Raw genomic sequence first — 20,326 nt, 5'->3', positions numbered from 1 at the left:
CCAGAACCGAGTTTGGGAACCAAGTTTCTCCTATCTTTGTATTTCTTTTTTCCTGCATATATTACCAAAGCCATAAAGGCCCTCGATAAATGTTTGACCCTTCTATTTTTTTCTCTGGTAATCTCTTTTTGTTTTCACTTCCTTTCCTTGCTAGACCTAGACCAACAATTTGCTTACCCTCTTGCTCTTACCATGTAAAACTGTAACCACTAAGTCTTCGTTTTTTTTCCATTCCTACTACCAGGCTGCTGGGGGCTGCTAGTACACTCCCCAAAGATTGGTGCCATTGCAAATTCAGGGACTCTAACTGCATTTGGCCCCTGAACATGCTTGGCAATCATCTGACCGGGGCCGGCTCTCTCCTGTTCTTTACTGTCCCCCCCGCCCCCGTTTCCCACTTCTTCCTGCTCCTTACCACAGGCAGTGGACCAACCTGCGTCCTCCTTCACAGAGAAAATAGAAGCCATCTGATGGGCACTCCCTCAGCTTCCTGCCACCTCACCTACACACTGACCCACATCAGCACTATCCTTTCCGCCTGCCCTCCCTCCAAGAGTAATCGCTCCAACTGGGCTCAGGATCCCATCCCCTCCCACATCCTCAGGGACCTTACACCCTCAATTATCCCTTCTTTCTCTCTGACCTCTCCCACTGGAAAAGAAAAAAACAAATGTCCTGACCGTGTGTACTCCTTTTCAACTGTCACCGTCCCTGGTACTTCATCGTTGCCTTCCCTTCCAGTTGAACTTCTTGAAAGTGTTGCCTCCATTTGGCCCCACGTTCTCACTTCCCTCAGTGCCCCGCCCACGGCAGTCCGGCTCTGCCTCCACTGGACCGCTGCTCTTGAGACAAAGTCCCCAGTGATCTCCTTGGTAAAACCTACCCCTTATCTCACTAAAATATACACCAGAAATGCTGTTTGCAGCCTCCCTTTCCAAACATCCTCTCCCCTTGGGTTCCACGATGCCACATTCCGGGCTTTCCAGCTCTCTCTCTGGTGACTTCCCACCCGGGGGTCTCTTTCTCTGCCTGTCCCTTATGTGTAAGAGTTCCTCGGGGATCTCTCCTTGATCCCGTTCTCTTCTCATTCCGTGGGCTCTCTCCCTGGGCAATCCCAACCACCCCACCTCCTTCTGGCCTCATAAACATCTTTAGGTTAGTCTTTTTTTTTTCTTTAGTGTTTTATTTTTGAGAGAGAGAGAGAGAGAGAAAGAGAGAGACAGACAGTGTGAGCAGCAGAGGATCAGAGAGAGAGGGAGACACAGAATCGAAGACAAGCTCCAGGCTCTGAGCTAGCAGTCAGCACAGAGCCGGACGCAGGGCTCGAACCCACAAACCATGAGATCATGACCTGAGTCGAAGTCGGATGCTTAACTGACTGAGCCACCCAGGTGCCCTGATGAATCTTAAACTAACTCCAGTCTAGCTCACTCTCCCGCACCGTCAACTCATAGGGTCACCTGCCTATGTGACATCTTGAACCTGCTCTTTCCATGCCCGTCTTAATGAATAGTGTCCCTAGTCCCTCAGTCACTGACACAAGAAACCCATGTGTCTTCCTTGAGCTCTCCAAGTTCGATCAGTCACCAGGTCCTAGGATACTTCATGAGTAACTCTCAAACCAGATCCATCCTTCTTCTGTCTCCACATCTTCAACAGGGTGCAGGGATCTCTTACCTAGATCTCCACTACAGCTTCTAAGAGGATCTGGATTGTTCTGCCACTGATTTGCCATCATTCCCTCCAACAAAAACTTATCAAGTGAAACCAGATCTTGTCATGCAAACCCTTTAAGGATTCCCCAGTGTCCTTGGATTGAAGTTCAGATTCCTTAGCAAAATCCATCTGGTCCAATATGCTATGAATCAGCCATGATAAACACCTACAGCCCGACCAAAACATGATGCTTTCTGACCCTCGGGCCTCTGCATAGTTTATTCCCTCTAGTAGACAATCCTTCCTTCCTGTCCCACTGACTTGTTCTTCAAGTCTCTGCCTAAAAGCATCATCCTAGGAAATCTCCTGAACTCTTCTTGTCTGGCTGGATTAGCTGTCTCTGATTTTACATCTCATGCTTTCTCTTATCAGACAAGTTTTACACTTAAAATTACCCTTTTGTCTCTCTTAATATATTTATAACCTCAATGTTGGTAACTGTGTCTTGTTTGATAGTATATCCTCAGAATATAGCATATGCTATGTGCATAGTAAGTGCTCAGTAAATGTGTGTTGAATGACAAAGGAACGTCCCCCTCTTCTACTGCTAGTAATAAATTATATGTTGTTTTATTACTTGTCTTAAAGAGCTTGTATTATAAAAATGAAATAAGCCGATTCTGGAAAATAAGTTCTCTATGGAAACTTAACAGACTGGAGAAATTAGTCTCTGGAGAGGTGGAGACCAGCTTGTGGTGGCATTAGCATCGGGCCCATGTGCAGGAGCCCATGAAGCAGGCAGGGAGGCCCCAGCCTCCTTTACCGTGACTCATGTGCATGGGGTCCTGTGAGCCATGGCTGCTTTGGCATACAGGGTCCATTTCACCTGTCAGGGGAGCATTATAGGGAGCTGTGGGCTGAGATCTGGGTTGCTCTGCCACCTTATCTCCGTAACCTTAGACATTACTTCACAATGGATGTTGCACAGTAAATAGCTGCCGTCACTTCTAAATCAGAGCAAACATACAATAAATTCATATAGTCATTCATTCAATACCTATAGCACATCTCCTTCGTGCCAGGTAGTATTCTGGTTACTGAGTATATGGCAGGGAATGAGCCAGACAAGGTCTCAACGTCTCATGTCTCATCCGTAAACTAGGGAGATGAACTAGATGGTCTCCGGTCCCTTCCAGCTCTAAAAGAGATTCCCTCCTCAACCAGATGCAAATAAACAAGGCAGGTGAGCGCAAAGTATCACGCTTCAGACGCCTTCTGCCATTCTTCCCCCGTGGGCCATCTCCATCCCAAAGCCAGCTCTGGGAAACAGGAAAAGATCTGGTGTCATTTGTACTCTGCCTGCAACCCAAGATTTGACTTTCCCAAGTGTGTTATTTGAGCTCTTCTTTTCTCTTTTGTGGAAAGAATTGTCATGGTTAGAAGTTCAGGCAATTACAAGGAGACCTGGCAAGATATTTTAGGCAGAGTTCAGTGCTTTGGCAAAAGCACGGGGAGAGGCAGAATGGGCTCCTCCTTCAAGTGTTTGCCTGAGAGATACAACCTGTCCTGGGCAGGTCCCTCCTCTTCTGCTTGAGAGACATCTCCTGGTCCTATCTCCTTTCTTCTACTTCTGACTTCGCCTTAAGGTCCAGAGTTTCTACCACTTTAGCGTCTGGTGTTGTGACTGGGAATAAGGGATTGAAGGATTTCCAACCATGTCGGGGTAGGGAAGCCATAGGTTGCAAATGGACAGAGCAAAGAGAAGTCCTTGGGTGAGGAACCCAATTTAGAGTTCCAAGACCACTGTCGTTAGTATCAGGTATGGGCTGGCACTGATAAATAAAACATGTTAAGTGTATCGGTGAAAAGTTTATTTACGTTTACTATTTATATCTCATTACCGTGAAATAAGACACTTATATGGAATTATGTATCAGACTGATATGAATAATTTATTTATTTATTTTTAAATGTTTATTTGAGAGAAAGAGAGAGTGAGCACAAGTGGGGGAGGGGCAGAGAGAGAGAGAGAGAGAGAGAAAGAGAGAGAGAGAGAATCCCAAGCAGGCTCCATACTTTTAGTGCAGAGCCCGATATGGGGCTCTATCCCATGAACTGTGAGATCATGACCTGAGCCGAAATCAAGAGTTGGATGCTTAACTGATTGAACTATCTCGGTGCCCCTTTTTATTTATTTTTTAAGTATGTTTATTTTTGAGAGAGTGAGTGAGTGAGCATGGGAGGGACAGAGAGAAAGAGGGAGAGAGAATCCCAAGCAGGCCCTGTGCTGTCAGTGCAGAGCCCAATGTGGGGCTCCACACGGGGCTCGATCCTAGGAACCGTGAGATTGCGACCTGAACCGAAATCAAGAATCGGATGCTTACCCGACTGAGCCACCCAGGCGCCCCATGAATCATTCTTTAATAACAGCAAATTCTGTCTTGAGATTTGCTAGTATCTGATGAACTAGAAGCCACAGAGACAAAGGTTTGAAAGGCTAGCTCCCTTATGAACTACAATCTTAGTTAGTAATCTTGGGACCTCACCTTCTTGGTGCCGTTTCAACTGTAAAATAGTACTTGCCCCAGTTACCTCACAGGGCTGATGTGAGAATCAAGACACAGCGTATGTGACAATGCTTTGGGAACAACAGAGCATTTCATTGCTGACACACCCTTCCCATCAGCTGGCTTAGGACAGCTGGCTGTGCGGTCCTGGTCACTAGCTGCCATCCGCCTTTGCCTTCCCCCTTGTCCATGGTAGTGTCCCTCAAGCACTAACTACTTTTTCACCATGCTGAATCTCAGAGTCTTGTAGACACTGACAAAGAGCTAATTCTATCAGCTCCTCAAGGAAGAGGCTCTTTTATTTTGCTCGAGGCCCCTTACCACCAGTCACTGGGAGGAAGAAGGGAGAGTAGTGACAAAGCTTATTTCCTGCTGGTAGTTAATCCATCTTGTCATTAAAAAAAAAAGGCTTTAGGATTTTTCTTTGTTGAAGGCATGGGGTCGGGCTCAGCGGGGACGCAGCATGGTGCACCTAAAGTAATCTCAGCTTTGGAGTCTGAGAGACTGAGTTCAAACCCAGTGGTGGCCATTTGCTTAGCTATGCAGACTTGGCAGGTAATGCTCACTCTGAGCTTTAAGTTCCTTTTCTATACTGCGGGTATTACATCTCTTGCAGCAATATTGAGAAGATTATAATTAATGCCTGCGAGTGACTGGCACATAGTGCAGAGCACACAGATAAGCAGCAAGGACCATCCTCAAGCTCAAAGCGTGGTAAAAGGAGTTGTGGCTGATGAGAAATGACAACCAGCAGAAAGGTGCAGAGAGGAAGGCCACCTTCAAAAACTAGTGAAGGTCTGGTTCTGACAGTACTCAGAATCGCCGTGAAAAGTGGTTCTCCTCAGTTTCTCAAGTCATAAAACAAATGGTCAACTAAAAGAGCAAAAGATTCTGTTAAGTCCCAATGCCAAAGGGTAAAGGTGAGGTAATACAGTGTCTGTGTTGTATAGTTATCCAAATGAGACCAATGAGACAAAGTTAGCGATTGTTTCTCAACTGTCACTGGAAATATGATCTAAAGGTTTATTACAGTTTAGGTATTTTTAATTTTTCCTTTGGTAATCATCATGATGCTTGGTGCTGTGGCACCTGGGTGGCTCAGTCAGCTGAGTGTCCGACTTTAGCTCAGGTCAGCTCTCACGAGTTCGAACCCCACATCAGGCTCACTGCTGTTAACATGGAGCCTGCTTTGGATCCTCCGTCCCTTTCTCTCTCTGCCCCTCTCCTGCTCTCTCGGTATCTCAAAAATAAACATTTAAAAATAAATAGCCTAACATGTACCCCAATGTTCATAGCAGCACTGTCAACAATAGCCAAATCATGGAAAGAGCCTAAATGTCCATCAGCTGATTAATGGATCAAGAAGATGAGGTATATATACACAATGGAGTATTACATGGCAATGAGAAAGAATGAAACCTGGCCATTCATAGCAAAGTGGATGGATCTCGAGGGTGTCATGCTAAGTGAAATAAGTCAGGCGGAGAAGGATAGATACCATATGTTTGCACTCATAGGTCTAACAGGACAAACCTAACAGAGGACCATAGGGAGGGGAAGGGGGGAAAAAGAGGGTGGGAGGGAGGCAAATCATGAGAGACTCTTGAATACTGAGAACAAACTGAAGGCTTAAAGGGGAGGGGAAAGGAGAAGGGGGGGCGATGGTCAAGGAGGAGGGCACTTGTGGGGAAGAGCACTGGGTGTTATATGGAAACCAACTTGACAAAAAACTATAAATTAAAAAAAAAAGCCTACAAAAAAAGATGGTTGGTACTAAAAAGTATATTAGGAAACTCAATGGCTTCCAAATATGGAACTTGTTTGGGTTGAGAAGTATTAATATGGAAATAGGTGAGTTTGCAGGCTGGTCATTTTGTGCTCTGAGGTGCTTTAGAGACTAGAGCAGTGGACTGAATCATCAATAAACTGAAATCTATTCCAAGTTCCAAGATCTCCTTCTGCCTGGGCTATGTGACGATGAGCAGGTCTTTAACATCCCTGTGTTCAGGTTCCGGGAGTCAAGATTACTGACTCAATGAAGTCACTCCCTCCTTGTCAGGTAGTACGTGTTAAACATTCTGAACTCCTGAGATTAGGGCCAATTGCTACTGGGATTATACTTATTCATAATTATGCAACTCTAAGCAGGTTGGGTACAAGTTATTGAGAGAAAGAAATGTTATCAAGGCAAAATTAGCATACAATTTAAAATAAATGATTTTCCTAAGTGTACAGCGTGGACACTGGAGTCCCATGAGGGAAAACAGTACATCTCTTAGTTTTCCAGGTTTTTCCATGTTCTGGTGTAAAAACTTACTAAATTTGGGGTGCCTGGGTAGCTCCGGTGGTTGAGCATTCAACTCCTGATTCTAGCTCAGGTCATGATCCCAGGGTCATGGGATTAAGCCCCGAGCTGGGCTCTATGCTGACCCAGAAGCCTGCTTAAGACACTCCTCTCTCTCCCTCTGCTCCTCTACCCAGCTTGTGTGCACGTTTTTGCTCTAAAAAAAAAAAAAAAAACCCAACTACCAAGTTCATACAGTTCTGTAAAGGCAAATATCCCTGGGATAAAGGAAATCTATCACACGCTTAGGAGAAATGTTTTTAGATTCCCTCCTTATAAAAAGTAGTTTGACCTCTTCCCCATATCCCAAATCCCTGAGACTTTGGAAGGACAAAGAAACTAATCTGGAACTCTTTCAGAGGATTTATTTGCTACAGAATTGCTTGAGCCCACCAACAAGATGAACTCAGGATTTCTATGTTTAAAAGAATTTTGCTCACGGATTTATTTTTACAAGTGCTTCAACATTCAAAAAGTAATTCTATTTGCCAGCATTTGGCATGTCTAGAAGAGGTTAGAAAAAGTTAGAATCTATAGAATTAGATGTCTAAAAATAGAAAAAAACCCGAACATTTTAAAATTCCTCATTTGGACAGGTCCTGAGTTGAAATCACATTCATCTGCAAAAAGAACTGTTTTAGGTCAGAAACGCTGTGTTGTGTAACTCCAGATCCTGATCTTGGATTTGACCGGTGAGGATTCCAGGCACGCTGCATGAATGACAGGAGAGACGTCATTCAGTTGGCCAATTCCGGCGTGTGTCCTACCTGGCTTGTAATGTTTTATAAATATCTCTTAAACCCAAACCTTCAGGTTCTCTGATGCCGATTGTCTTATTCTGATTCTCAATACTTTTTTTTAAAACAAATAAACAAAAATTTTCCCTGCAAGATCACACATTTAAGTATTTGTTGCTTGTGGACAGATAAAGAGAAACCAAGCATGGATGTGAATTAACAATTCAGCGATGGAGCTGTGAGTCTCTGGATGGCTGTGTAAGCTGCAGAAAAGTCCCTCGCTGGCCCTGCGCTTGCCGTGCACCAGAGGCGGCCTTCCGGGCAAGGTCAACCTGAAGAGGGTGTGAACCCCAGCAGCTGCTCGATGGGTTTAAACCGCCACTCATCTGCCTCCAGCTCTTCTACCAAACCGGCTAACTTTTCCATCCGAGCAACCTGCTGATCTGTAAGAGTCAGGGAGGCAATATATAAGACGACATATCTCCCACGAGACAGTCACCACCTATCAACATGATGACTGGTTTAAAAATAATTTCTAGAAGGATTTTTTCTTTAATATTTGAGCGTTGAGGTCTTATTTTTTGTTGGTCAGAAGACAATCTAAAACAACAACAACAAAAACCAAGGCGTACGTAGCCTCCATGTCATAGCACTCTGTGTACCAGAGCCCTCGAGTTCCAGGCAATCGCAGCTTTCCCTCCTACGGTATGCCTTCACGGAGAAACGTGGGGGGACGCATGGCCCTGAGGCATACAGGCAGGCTGTGGAAAAGCTGCGCCAGGAGCTCAGCGTCCAGGCAGATGGTACGCTATCACATAAATACTTGAAGATGAAGATGATGGTGGTAAACAGTGGAGGACAGCAGAAAGGAGAAGGGAAGGCAACGCAAGAAGGGTAGGAAGCAGTCTCCTCTGGAAAACTAACACCTCTGGCTTCAGCTTTGAGCCTCACTGTGGACATGATGTCTGGCTTAAGAATGTAGAATGTCGTCCTGACTTCGGCAGATTAAATCAAAAGACCACAGATTGTGTTTGTCTGTAGGTGATTCAGAACGTTCACCTAAATAGCCTTGTTGAGTTTCAGGAGTTTTCATCACCAAGCACACTGCCCTTTATGAGTCCTCCTCTCCAACCCCCCGCCCCACAATTTACTCTCACAGTTAAGCATACAACACTCATGTGCTCACCGTGTTTCACCTGTTTAAGCGTAGATGCCACTTGGTAACTGAAAACCGACTCGCAGAGAAATCTCTCAGAGCCATCTGCAAACAAAAGAAGGAAAGTTTTAATCTGCACTAAGGGTTTTATGGCTTCTGATCAACCAAGCAAACGTGTCCATTCTGTTTCCCTGCTTTCACATTCAGGGTCCAGTTTTCGGTGTTTACAAAGAGGGCTTCTGTTTCATTTAGAACTAACAGTTCTCAGCTATAAAAGCTACTTCTTCTATACCTAGAATATTAAAACAGTCCCTCTACTTGTTTCAAGGTTTAAAAATAATGTTTAAAAAAACAAAAATAAGAAACCTCAGTGTGACGTCCCGGTGGGCATTCCCCCCTCCTAACCTGACAGTTCCTGAATGTTCTCTTATTCTGGCCTGTCAGGCAAACACTGACACCGGACCCATTTGGCCACATGGCTCCTGTGCTCTCCAAATACAAGGTACACCAAAACTCTGTATCATCTTCATTCTGAGAAGTTCAACTGAGAGAAAAATAGCGTTGTTGATTTTTAATATATCAAATTACATCACTATGACCATCACAAAGCACTGCTGGGAAATTTTATTCTGTAAACGCAAATTGTAACCTTGATTTTCCAACGGAACCAAAACACTGCAATTTGGATGGCGATAAAAGTATGGTGCAATTTCAGAACCAAGCATTGTGCTGGTGCCAAGAACTGGCAACAAGAAGGTAGCTAACTCCATCGCAACAGCACTTGGAAGATGACTGTGAAACGTAAGCTAGTTCATGTTTTCGTCAGGCAAGGGCTGATACAGCAAAATATATTCCCCAAAGACACAGAGCTCATATAAGAAAATGTGACTTTTAGAAGTGGCAGAAAGCATTTGGGGAAGGTGTCATATTGCAAACATCCTAAAACAAATGGAGGGAGAGTACACAGCTGACTTTTTTAGGTGGTGGTTCATGCCAGCACTACTAGGTGTCAAGCACTCACCCATCAGTCACGGGCTGGCTGGTGCGTCAGCCAGCTATTAAGTGACAAGGAGACAGGCCTCACACATTCTGGCTTCATGCTGAGTTTCTCACAAGGGTGACCTGATTTCAGAAGTCACGGTTTTGGAAGTAAAAGGCAACCTCATTTCATGGAGTCAGGAGGCCAGAAGGGGGAGCTCTCCTCTCCTACCACTGAGGGTCAACTGCAGACTCTAACAGGTAGAGGCAGACCTTGCTTTCCCAGCAGGAAGAAATAAGCCTATTATTTTGCAGGATGGAGAAAGGTTTTTCTCCCTGCCAGCCCAACAGCCAACGAGAAACTGTCACAACTCAGCCAATGAAGAGCCACTACACTTTACCAATGCCTAGTTTGTGCCAATGGACTTTTGTTTATAATAGTCTCTCCCAACTCCCCCCTAGCCTCTCCTACGTTTTCTGGACTTGCCTATGGTTTTGGCGTAGCTTGCTTGTCCCCAGTTACAATTCTCTGATATTCTTGAATAAACCCATTTTTTGCTGGTAAAATAATGTGACAGTTTTATTTTTAAGATTAACAGGTGAGGGGTGCCTGGCTGGCTCCATTGGTAGCATATATAACTCTTGATCTTGGGTTCCTGAGTTCAAGCCCCATGCTGGGCCTAGAGCTTACTTAAAAAAAAAAAAAAAAAAAAAGATTAAAATGGCGAACAATAAAACCATAGATATTGTATCCAAATGGCTTGAATATACAAAGAAGAGGGTTTTGGTCCAACAGTATATTCAAAATTAATGCAAAAAAGAAATGAAAATGTAATTACTTTCATACAGAATTATGTATTAATATATGCATAACATTACGTATTATTTCAAAATATTATTTTTTAAATGTCTTATTTATTTTTGAGAGAGAGAGAGAGAGAGAGAGAGAGAGAGAGAGAGAGAGAGAAACAGGGTGAGCAGGGGAGTGTCAGAGAGAAAGGGAGACACAGAATCTGAAGACAGGCTCCAGGCTCTGAGATAGCTGTCAGCACAGAGCCCGATGCGGGGCTTGAACCCACGAACCGTGAGATCATGACCTGAGCTGAAGTCAGATGCTCAACCAAGCCACCGATGCACCTCTCAAAATATTACTTCATAAAGAGCTACAGCACTTTAGGAAGAGAGCTACACTCTTTAAATCCAAGCTCTTTTCTACATATTGAACTATAGGGTGTACAATATCCCACCCTTCCTCCCAACCCAATGCTCTGGCTGAAAGGAAGTCATTTGTGAGCAGATAATCTAAACTGAGCAAAGAAAAAAAAAACCTTTATTTTCAATTAATTAAATATTATACTCACTGTGCACTTTATTATGTAAATATGCCAGTGTTCACTATGCTATTCATACCCTTGCTTCGAGTCAAATTCTAACTCTTTTATTTTAGAAAGAGCAAAGCATAGAGAATTAGAGCTCACTTCTAGGTAGTTTGACCCTAAACTTTAGGATCACACTTCACACAAGGCAGTGGGGATTATCGTCTATAAAGATCAGGCCAAGATGTATTTGGAAGCTCTTGGAAGTGCTACCTCGCACTTAACATTTAATCACAGGTGCTATTAGGATAAAATACTTAAGTTATAACATTTGCATATTTTCCTTGGCAATGAACTTCAAAGCAAAAAGATGTAAGCTAATCTTCCAGAAAGGCACCTGCATGTCACTTTACCACACTTTCGTTGATTTGCAGCTCTGTATTAACCACAAAGTCCACTGCTTCTTAGCCACATCTTACTAGATGTGGTATCTGTACCAATCTAAAGCCTGGAATTTCTCTAGAAAGGAGTCAGCCTGGGGCAATCCATCTTCTATTTAGAAATTGTAATCAAACCCTTTGTAACACACCAAGCAGCAATACATCAGCTTTCCTCTTAAGGGACAAGCAAAGGTTATAAGTAGTGAAAAGTTCAGTAAATTGCCCAAATCTAACACCAAGCCAACTCCAATAAATAGGATGCTATCAAATCCATTTAAAAGAATATTACCTCACAGGAGGAAATTAGACTGTGCCAGATAATTTATACTTCAGTAGCCTACAATGTCACTAAAATTCAGCTTCTTCTGGGCTGGCAGGCAGTCTAATTTGCTCACTGAACTGGGTGAGGACAACCTCAGCCAAGGGCAAGAAGGACGCTGCAAACTGCTCTATAGATCTCCTTTGGTTTAGGACGGGGTTACATCCTGATAAACCCACCCTAAACTAAGAATATCAAGTTGAAAATGCATTTTTTAAAAAAGATTTTATTTTTATTTTCACCTTTATTATTTATTTTTGAGAGAGAGAGAATGAGAGTGAGGTAGGGGCAGAGAGAGAGGAAGACAGAGGATCCAAAGTGAGCTGTGTGCTGACAGCAGGAAGCCCGACGTGGGACTTGAACTCACAAAACTGTGAGATCATTACCTCAGCCAAAGTCGGCACCTCAACTGACTGAGCCACGTAGGCGCCCCAAGATATTATTTTTTTTAAGTAATCTCTACATCTGATGTGTGGCGTAAATCACAACCCTGAGACCAAGACTGAGCCAGCCAGGCACCCCACAAACTCATTTAATACACCTCATCTACCGAACATCATAACTTAGCCTAGCTTACCTTAAACGTGCTTGGGGCACTTACATTAGCCTACAGTTGGGCAACTTCATCTAACACAAAGCCTATTTTATAATAAAGTGTCGAGTATCTCATGTAAATTATTGAGTACTGTACTGAAAGTGAAAACTAGAAATGGTGGTATGGGTACAGAGTTGTATTATCGGTTGTTCACTCTGGTGATTGTGTGGCTCTCTGCCCCTGCCCAGCATCCCGAGAGAGTGCTATACCAAATATCGCTAGTCAGGAATAGATCAAAATTCAATACTCCAGGTATGCTTTCTATATGGCTTTTGCACCATGGAAAAGTAAAAAAAAGTCCTGAGTCAAAATATCAGTAAGTCGGGGACCATGTATACGTTGATTATGTGAGGTGTCTGTTACAGAATGGGTGCGTGAGAAAGGTACTTCATAAGGTTTAGTACATTATCTTGGTTTATTTTCCTTACACTTAGGAAGATGCAAAATCAAGTTGACCCTGTTATAAACAGTACCCAATCTTGGCTCCTGATTGCCTTTCTTCCTTCTCTGAAAAGGCAACTTTTCCTACTCTATTTTCACATTCAATTAAACCACTGTAAGAAAACTGGTCAGTTACCTGTGCATTAGATCAGCTGCACAATAGTATCACCTATAAACATGGTAGAAGATGCTTCCAAATCCAATATCCTTATTAGCTTTCATTTAGAAGTACTCTTTTTCAATTTAACATTCTTGATTTGACCAGAATAGTTCAGGAATTACCACCTCTAATTTTTCATGATTTGTCTCTAAGTGTAAGCAGCTTTACAACATAGCCAGAACTTTAAACATAAGAAAGGGAATCAAAACTGTGCACTTTGAATTTAAACCTAATATAAATTCATCCTATAACAGAAAGCCAACACATTCCTCCATGAAGCACACTGGGATGGAATAAAAATGGACAGAACTAAAACCTTTTAGAACATCAGCATTCAGACTAATCTCAGTAGCCTTTCTTAATGTTTCCAAGTAGTCTGGTGTATACTGACACAGAACGCGTAGAGCTTTGAGACTAAGGAGGTGCCTCCAGTATTGAATTCCTCCTGTAGCTAGAATTTAAATGACTTTAATCCTAGAGTCCATTGTTAAACATTGATTCCTCTTCTCCTATAACACTCATTAATCAATTTAAGTGCCTCCAACTTTTGATTTTTGTGGGCGACTTCCTTAATACCAGGTGTCTGCTGCATACAGTTGAAGTCATAATGTATTTTTATTGCCACATATGGTAAACAAGGCCCCGATTGTTCACTACGTCCAGACTCGGTGATCCCAACTTGAGTATTCTGTTAACACGATGGAAGAAAATGAAAAGGCAAAGACAGAAGTACGTATGTTTCAGACGTATCACTAGCTACAAGACCTGACTGTCTACTTCACTAACGGTGATTTCAACAAATTCTAGAGAGCTTCATGGTCCCAGTCTTCCCATGTTTCCTTGTCACAAATGATCCTTCTATTTTGGTTTAAGCCAGAACTCTTCTTACCTGACATAAATGAATAAAGTTCACCCCAAAAAGCTGATGCCTGACTATAGTTTGTACTTTTCTCAGAGATTTCCATATTAATTTTTAAATATACTTACCAAGATTTGCAATTTAGATAAAAAAAGATCAATATATAACTAAGCACAAAAGTGCTATAGTCAAGTAGATTTTGAATCCTTAATAGGTTCTTTGCTGACTTTTTTCAAAGTATCACGAATAGTTTAATAGTTATGGACCCTTCTTTCCTAAGAAGCCCCCGAATGTTACTCAAAAGACAGACTCCTGTATTGCACCCTAGACCAATTGAGACGCTCTAAGGTGGGCCAGAAATGTGCATTTTACATAAGCTCATCTGGTGATTTTATGCTCCCTATTAAGAATTTATTGGTCTGGCTCCTAAAGTGACATGTATCCGGTGAATTTTGGGGATTGATGCAGTTTTAAGCTTATAGCTTGTGCTCTGATCTTGGCCAGCCAGTTTGCAAAAGATGGTGGATGATTTGAAGTAAATCCAGCTCCAGTGCTAGAAAGGCCACACACTGCTGTCCTGCCATGGCCAGGAGAGTCATCTTCATATTTAAGAGCAGTATATTAAATTTCCTCTTAGAACCGATTTGATGAGGTTAATCTATCTGCAGATTAATTACATTAGAACAAAAACATATCAAACCTACTCATCATAGGGAGGCAGTCTGGTGCCAGGATAAAGCAAACTGGAGCAGGAGGGTCAAGAGAATTCCTGGTTCTAGTGCTGACTTTGTCTGTAACGTGGTCAAATGACTTTAACTGTTCTGGGTCTAAATATGTCTAGATGACTTCCTTGATTTCCGAAGTCTTTTTCAGCTCCAAAATTTTGATTCTGGGGAAGGATTTGTGTTTTGAACATAACATTCTGAAATGGGGACAAGAGACGAAATGTGAAGCTGAAATCAGGGCACACTTATCTCTAATCCACTTAATAGCTTCTTTGCGATTAATATTCATTGCAGGTCAGAATCCAATTATTCAGCAAAAAGCAGCATGAGATCACCTTCTAACATCTCTCCAGCTCCTTTGGGGTAGGTGAAAAGGGCTTTCCGTGGTGGGGCAAGGTCTGAGACACTGAAACCAGATCCCGTGACAGAACTTCCACTGACCCCACCAGCTGAGGAGGATGATGAAGAGGCAGCCATTTCCTCTCAGCAGAATCCTCACTTCACTACAAAGAAAGAAAAACAGCAGTTGGCAAGTTTATGGAAGTGAGATTGACGACACTTCGTTCTAGCTGCCATAAAAGCCAGCATACAGTTGAGTATTAGCTCCCCCTTTTTCTATCCTTTCTACTTCTGCAATCTTTTACTAATGCCTGAGGCCAAAATCTCAGGATTTTAAGTGAAAATATGTTTATTCTGTTTTTCTACTTAAAACACTACTTCCTACCATTAGCAAACTGTTTATATCGCTTGGGATCAACTGTGAGTGATTTATGGGTTATGAAGGGGTGATACGGCAGTGCCAAGGTAGCAATTTGACTGAGGAAATAAATTATATGAGGATAAAACAACATGCCTCATAGGACAGTTTGTCTTGGCTACATCCTGACCAAGCCACACCAAAAAATTCACTTATAAAATTTTCCAAATAAAATTCCAGAATAACACTGTGTTCTGTTCTCAAGGAAAGAGAATTGGTTAGGAAATACATATTTGCCCTTTCATTAAAAATGTTTTAAAAACTTTTTCATTCAAATGTAATACCCAAATTGGTCACTTGGTGGCATCCCCAAACAGAACAAAGCAGCACATGAAATGGATCGTCGAATTCACAGTCTAAGATGAATACAGCAGCTGTGTTTAACCCTATGTCATATCAAGAAATCAGAAAGCCTAAATGTAAATGAGAAAATCTGTACTGAATACATGATTCCTTACAGAATTTTAAAACAAAACCACGACTTTTGCCATTGAAGCTTATATTACACGTTTACTTAAGATTCTAAAAAATGTATTGTATTCTAAAAAGAACCGTCAGCATTGTTGTGCTAGTCGAATTTTCTGCGATGACAGACATGTTCTAACATTCTGTTTCTGTGCTGTCCAATATGATAGACATTAACCTTCTGTGGCTATTAAACTAGTGTGGCTGAAGAACTGTATTTTAATTTAATTAAAAACTCTTTTAAGTAAGCTCTACACCAAATGTGGGGCTCACACTCACAACCACAGCATCAAGAGTCGCATGCTCCACCGACTGAACCAGCAGGGCACCCCTGAAAAACTGTATTTTAAAACTTTATTTAATATTAATTAAAATTTAAATAGTCACACGTGGCTAGTGATTACTGTATTGGATAGTACAGCTCTAGTATTTAGACTAAAAATTGACTTTACACTGAATTGTATGCTTTAAAATAGCTAATGGTTAATTTTATGTGAATTTTAGCTCTATTTAAAAAAACACAAAAAATGACTTTAAAAGGATTTTAAAAATGAATTTCTCTCTTTAATGGCCAAGAATTTTAGCTGATTTTTTTCTTCTTTTGCTAGCTGCAAAATAAAAACATTTGTTACAAAAGTTGGAACTTATTTTTGAAAAAAATAGAAAAAAATGAGAGAATACTATGCAGGTATAAATCCCATATATATACACAATCCAGTTTCCTAGCAAGGAAAATGATATACTGTGCATTTCTGAAATGCTGACTGGTCTGTTTCCTTAATTTTGTGATGATGATTTTAAGGCTGTCAGGGGAGCCGAGTTTAGTTTCTGATTTCATCATATGTCCATAAGTAATACTGATGAAACTGAAGGGAGATATGGGGACAGTAAGGCAACTGGTATAATTAGAATGCTGGCCTATTTAGAAATACAAATTGATTAAGAACACTGTCAATCTTGCTATTAGATCACGTTTTCTCTTTTCTCTGAGCTCTGTATCTTTCCAAATCATATTCATAGAGCCAACAACATTTCAAGTTGGATTCATATCCAATCCTTTGGGTGACATTAGCTTAAAGTGTAGCTTGACAGGTTCTTAAACGCTCTTTTAAACAGAACTTAGGTAGTAATGGACCTGGTCTAAATTTTTAAGTGGATTCTCGTTGGGATTCGAATAAAGTATACAGATAATTTAGCCATCTTTTGGAGAGGTACTCAGTCTTATTTTCCATCAGTTCAGAGCAGAACCTACTGTGAAGTGTTTCTATATCTTACCTAAGACTTAAAACTACGATTTTTCCCCCTACACCTTGATAAATGCTCTATTCAGTTGCAAATGCGAGGGATACTTTATATTTTGAGATCAGTGGCTCAGCAGAGCTCCTTAGGGACTGCCAGAGTGAGGACAGCTTCAAAGGCTAGACACAGTGTGACTTCTAAACTGAGTATAATCAAAGGAATTCCCTTTCATCCCATTTTCTTTCAAACTCAGAACCACTATCATTCGATACACAAAACAACTAAGGTTGAAAACTGGAGTGCATAATTAGCACAAAGCTACCTTTACATAGGTAAGCAGTTTTCTGCCGAGGTAGAATAATACACCTAAGTAATTTCTAGCTTGAAAGATTCAGGTTGAATTCTGCACGCTATCAGCAGATGGTACCAGAGGAGTTCAAGTGAAACTAACAATAAATCCTGCTTTGTAACTGCTTTATGAAGGCAGACATTCTGATCATCAGAACCAAACATAATGCTCAGCTTATATTAAGCAGCTGTTGATTTAAATACATGTTTGCTAAATGAATTAAACATTTCACAGGAACCACAAGATTCCTTAAAGGTCATCTAATCCAATTCCTCATTTTATAGATGACCAAACAAAACTGAACTATAGAAATGTTAGCTTATATGCTGTGACATTTTTCAAGCAATGGCTTTGTGGGCATTATCATGTGCCATGTGAAAGCACTAACGAGTACAGACTCTGAAGCTTCTGGGCCCAGGTTCACGTCCTGGTTTTGCTATTTAATTCTCTGTTGTAGCTCTGGACAAATCACTTAACCTCTCTGTTCCTCAGTTACCTCATCTCTGAAATGTAGGTAACAGTAGTACCTCCCCTAGAAAGGTGTCACAAAGATTAATATAACTAAAGCATTTAGAATAGTTTCAGGCATAGTAAATGCTTAATATTAGCTATCCAAAATTAGTAATGGATATTTACTCCTGAATCTTTTTTTCCCCTTTGCAGATCCAGTTTTTCATTCATAGTATGTCCCAACACATTTACTTATGGGAAAAGTTTTAATTCTCTCCATTTGACAGCAAGCTGCTAGAGGGGAAAGGTTCTGCTCAGCAAGAGGGAAAATGCCCTCCATTAAACCCACTTCACACTTTCATTTGAAGGTTCATGAGTTTAGAAAGAATTCTGCGATCTAGGGAAGGGGAACAAGTTGCCTTTCCACCTTCAGGATCACAACGTTTCCTGGATGAATAACGAAAAATGACAGAACACAGGGCTGGCGGCTCAGCAAAGGTTACGTGCATGGGAAAGACAAGTGAGATGTCATGAGAGTTGGTCCATTACTGGTATTTTTCTTCCTCGTTTTGCAGACCTAGAGTATTAACACAACGCTCTCCCACGCTAGGCTGCCAGGCCCAAGGTAAGTCCTCAGCAAAATTCTGTTTAATGAGTAATTATGCATTATGAAGTAATCTAATGTGGGGTTTAATCTTATAAGGGAAGCTGAGTCTATTGGCAGTAGAGATCCCCACAGGAAAGCAATGCTATTTTGGGGGACACAGCATAGCTATGTCCACAGTGATATAATGATCAAACATTTACTTTACGACAGGGATGACCTCGTATTCATAAACTTTACTTCCTTTCAGATATATGCCTATTTTCTTTTTTAAAAGAAACCTCCTTTTAGAAGAAGTCTCCTTATGAAAGACGCTGAAGGACGGACACTGGTACAATGGCAAATCATTACAAGCAATCACTAATTTCCATCAACAAATCTTCCCATCGGGCTCCACTTAAAACAGCTGGACTACCACCCACGTGGATGCTGCAGCTAAAACTAGGCCGGGTGGAGAGAAAGGGGCTAGAAAGGGGAGGGGTCAGAACGCTGGCGCTTTCCCCACTAACTCCTAAGCACACTTCCTCCTACTTCCCCGCTCGGTCCCAAGGGGGCGACGGCACCGGCGCCGCCCCACTGCGCAGGCGCCGCCCTTCGGCCCGCATGCGCAACCAGGGCGGCGCGGCCCGAGGAAATTTCCTTACACTCCCTCTGCAGCAGGCTCCAGTTTCTCCTCCTATCTTCTCCATTTTACTAGTCCCTGCAGGTAGGATCCCAGGGATCAACTCCCTCCCACCAATCTCCCGGGGTCCCTGAGCCCTCGGCCACTTACCTCAGAGGATTTGGCACTTTCCCCTACAGCCCCGCCCCCAGGGCCAGCCAGAGCGGCAGCGTTTACAACGACGAGGACGGCGGCGTGCGCGCGCCCGCGCGGAAGGGACGCGCGCCGGCGCCGGCGTGCGCGCGCCGTGTCGGTGGGCGTGGCCAGGGCGGAGAGAAGCGGTGGACGCGCTTGGGGAGAAGACTTCCGGGTCCTTTGCTCCGTGGCATTACCGCGGGTTACCTGCAGCCTCGGAGTTCCTTTCTCTTCAGTCCATTGGGTGTACTCGCTTTTTTTGCTCCCTTGTATGATTCGGGGCGTTAGCTTCCCACACATTTCAGGCCTTCTGCTCTCTTCTTTTCAGACTACCACGAAGCACGGTTAAATTGTTTATCCCCCGCCTTCTTTCAGAGCATACTTGTAGCCGAATAGTGCCGAATGTGAAAGGCAGATGAAGTTTGCTGTCTTTGAGACACTTCGCTCTCACTCCACAACTCATGGTCTGAGGGCCCAGCCTAAACATTAAACTACCTCTGTGCATGGCCTTTTTTATTTTGTGAGGTCCTGGGGGAATAGGTCACTGCGATGTCATGTCCTTAAACTATTTCTAATTATGCCTGTCTTCAAGTCTGTTTACCTTCTATGTTACTTCTCACAACGCGAAATCTCTTCTTGGTTCTGGAAGCAAATTACCAATTAAAGTGACTTACTTGCTGAGGATTGGATTGAGCTTTAGTATATTTAGTAAGGATTGGTCGGGTTTATTGGAGGATCGCTCTAATTTTGGGCTTCAAGACTATGTAACATATGTGGTAGGAACATTGGTTGAACTCAACCACAGCTAACTCATAAGAAACGTTTACTTTCTTAATTCTTGATTTATTAAATGGTGACCAGAAGCTTAGCTTCTCAGCTAGCGGTGTCCGGTTTTCGGGTAGTGGCCTATAGAAATGGATTCCTCTGCTCAAGACTGTGTTGGTTTGAAGACCCATGTTGGTTAAGTCATATTTTAACTTTTGATGGGCAACTGGATTTAATTTTGAGGTTTATGTTTCTAGCATCTCTAGAAGTATTAGAGGTTATTCCACCCCCCTACACCCAAAGGTAAGTGTGCTAAATATTCCTAATCCTCTTAATTATCATGCTGGATAAAAAGGGTGACAACTTAGTAAATGGTTAAAGAGAAGGTTTTTTCTTACTCCCTTTAGGTTAAAGTAATACATACACATCTATTCTCACAAAGTCATGGACAGCCTGTATATAGAGAGCTGAATACTTTTTTTGGTTTATTTATTTATTTATTTATTTAGAGAGAGAGAGTGTGTGTGTGTCTGTGTGTGTCTGTGTGCGCGCGCAGGGAAGGAGCAGAAAGAGGGGGAGAGAGAATCCCAAACAGGCTCCTGAAAGTG

At 42.3% G+C, this 20,326-nt stretch overlaps 2 protein-coding genes across 3 annotated transcripts in view; one reads left to right on the top strand and one right to left on the bottom strand.

Annotated features, from left to right (window-relative positions):
- Nucleotides 1-6,912: 6,912 nt before the first annotated feature.
- ANAPC16 (anaphase promoting complex subunit 16) lies at nucleotides 6,913-19,038 on the bottom strand. The gene is made up of 4 exons (XM_029931881.1): nucleotides 18,930-19,038; nucleotides 14,629-14,796; nucleotides 8,491-8,565; nucleotides 6,913-7,747 (listed from the first exon to the last, which is right to left on the bottom strand). The coding sequence occupies exons 2-4, from the start codon at nucleotides 14,768-14,770 to the stop codon at nucleotides 7,632-7,634; spliced, it is 333 nt and encodes a 110-aa protein (XP_029787741.1). The 5' UTR covers nucleotides 14,771-14,796; nucleotides 18,930-19,038; the 3' UTR covers nucleotides 6,913-7,631.
- ASCC1 (activating signal cointegrator 1 complex subunit 1) overlaps nucleotides 18,741-20,326 on the top strand; it is a 98,733-nt gene continuing 97,147 nt past the window's right edge. The window contains exon 1 of one of the 2 annotated variants that reach the window (XM_029931879.1): nucleotides 18,741-18,863. The gene's annotated coding sequence lies outside the window, so the exon portion shown is untranslated. Of the gene's footprint in view, nucleotides 18,864-18,979; nucleotides 20,022-20,326 lie in introns of those variants that run through there. The other variant, XM_029931880.1, reaches the window with a different exon arrangement.

The sequence above is a fragment of the Suricata suricatta genome, chromosome 2 (genome assembly GCF_006229205.1).
Source record: "Suricata suricatta isolate VVHF042 chromosome 2, meerkat_22Aug2017_6uvM2_HiC, whole genome shotgun sequence".
NCBI lineage: Eukaryota > Metazoa > Chordata > Mammalia > Carnivora > Herpestidae > Suricata > Suricata suricatta.
Note: the sequence above shows the minus strand (reverse complement) of the source record. Positions and strands in the feature narration are given on the sequence as shown.

Bases quoted from the DNA above. Each gene is read 5' to 3' on its own strand.
- ANAPC16 (XM_029931881.1), bottom strand. From the start codon at position 14,770: ATGGCTGCCTCTTCATCATCCTCCTCAGCTGGTGGGGTCAGTGGAAGT. The intron at 8,566-14,628 runs GTGATCTCATGC...TTTTGTTTGCAG, and splicing joins AGCTGGAGAGATGTTAGAAG to ATGGCTCTGAGAGATTTCTC. The intron at 7,748-8,490 runs GTGAGCACATGA...TGACTCTTACAG, and splicing joins GCTTAAACAGGTGAAACACG to ATCAGCAGGTTGCTCGGATG.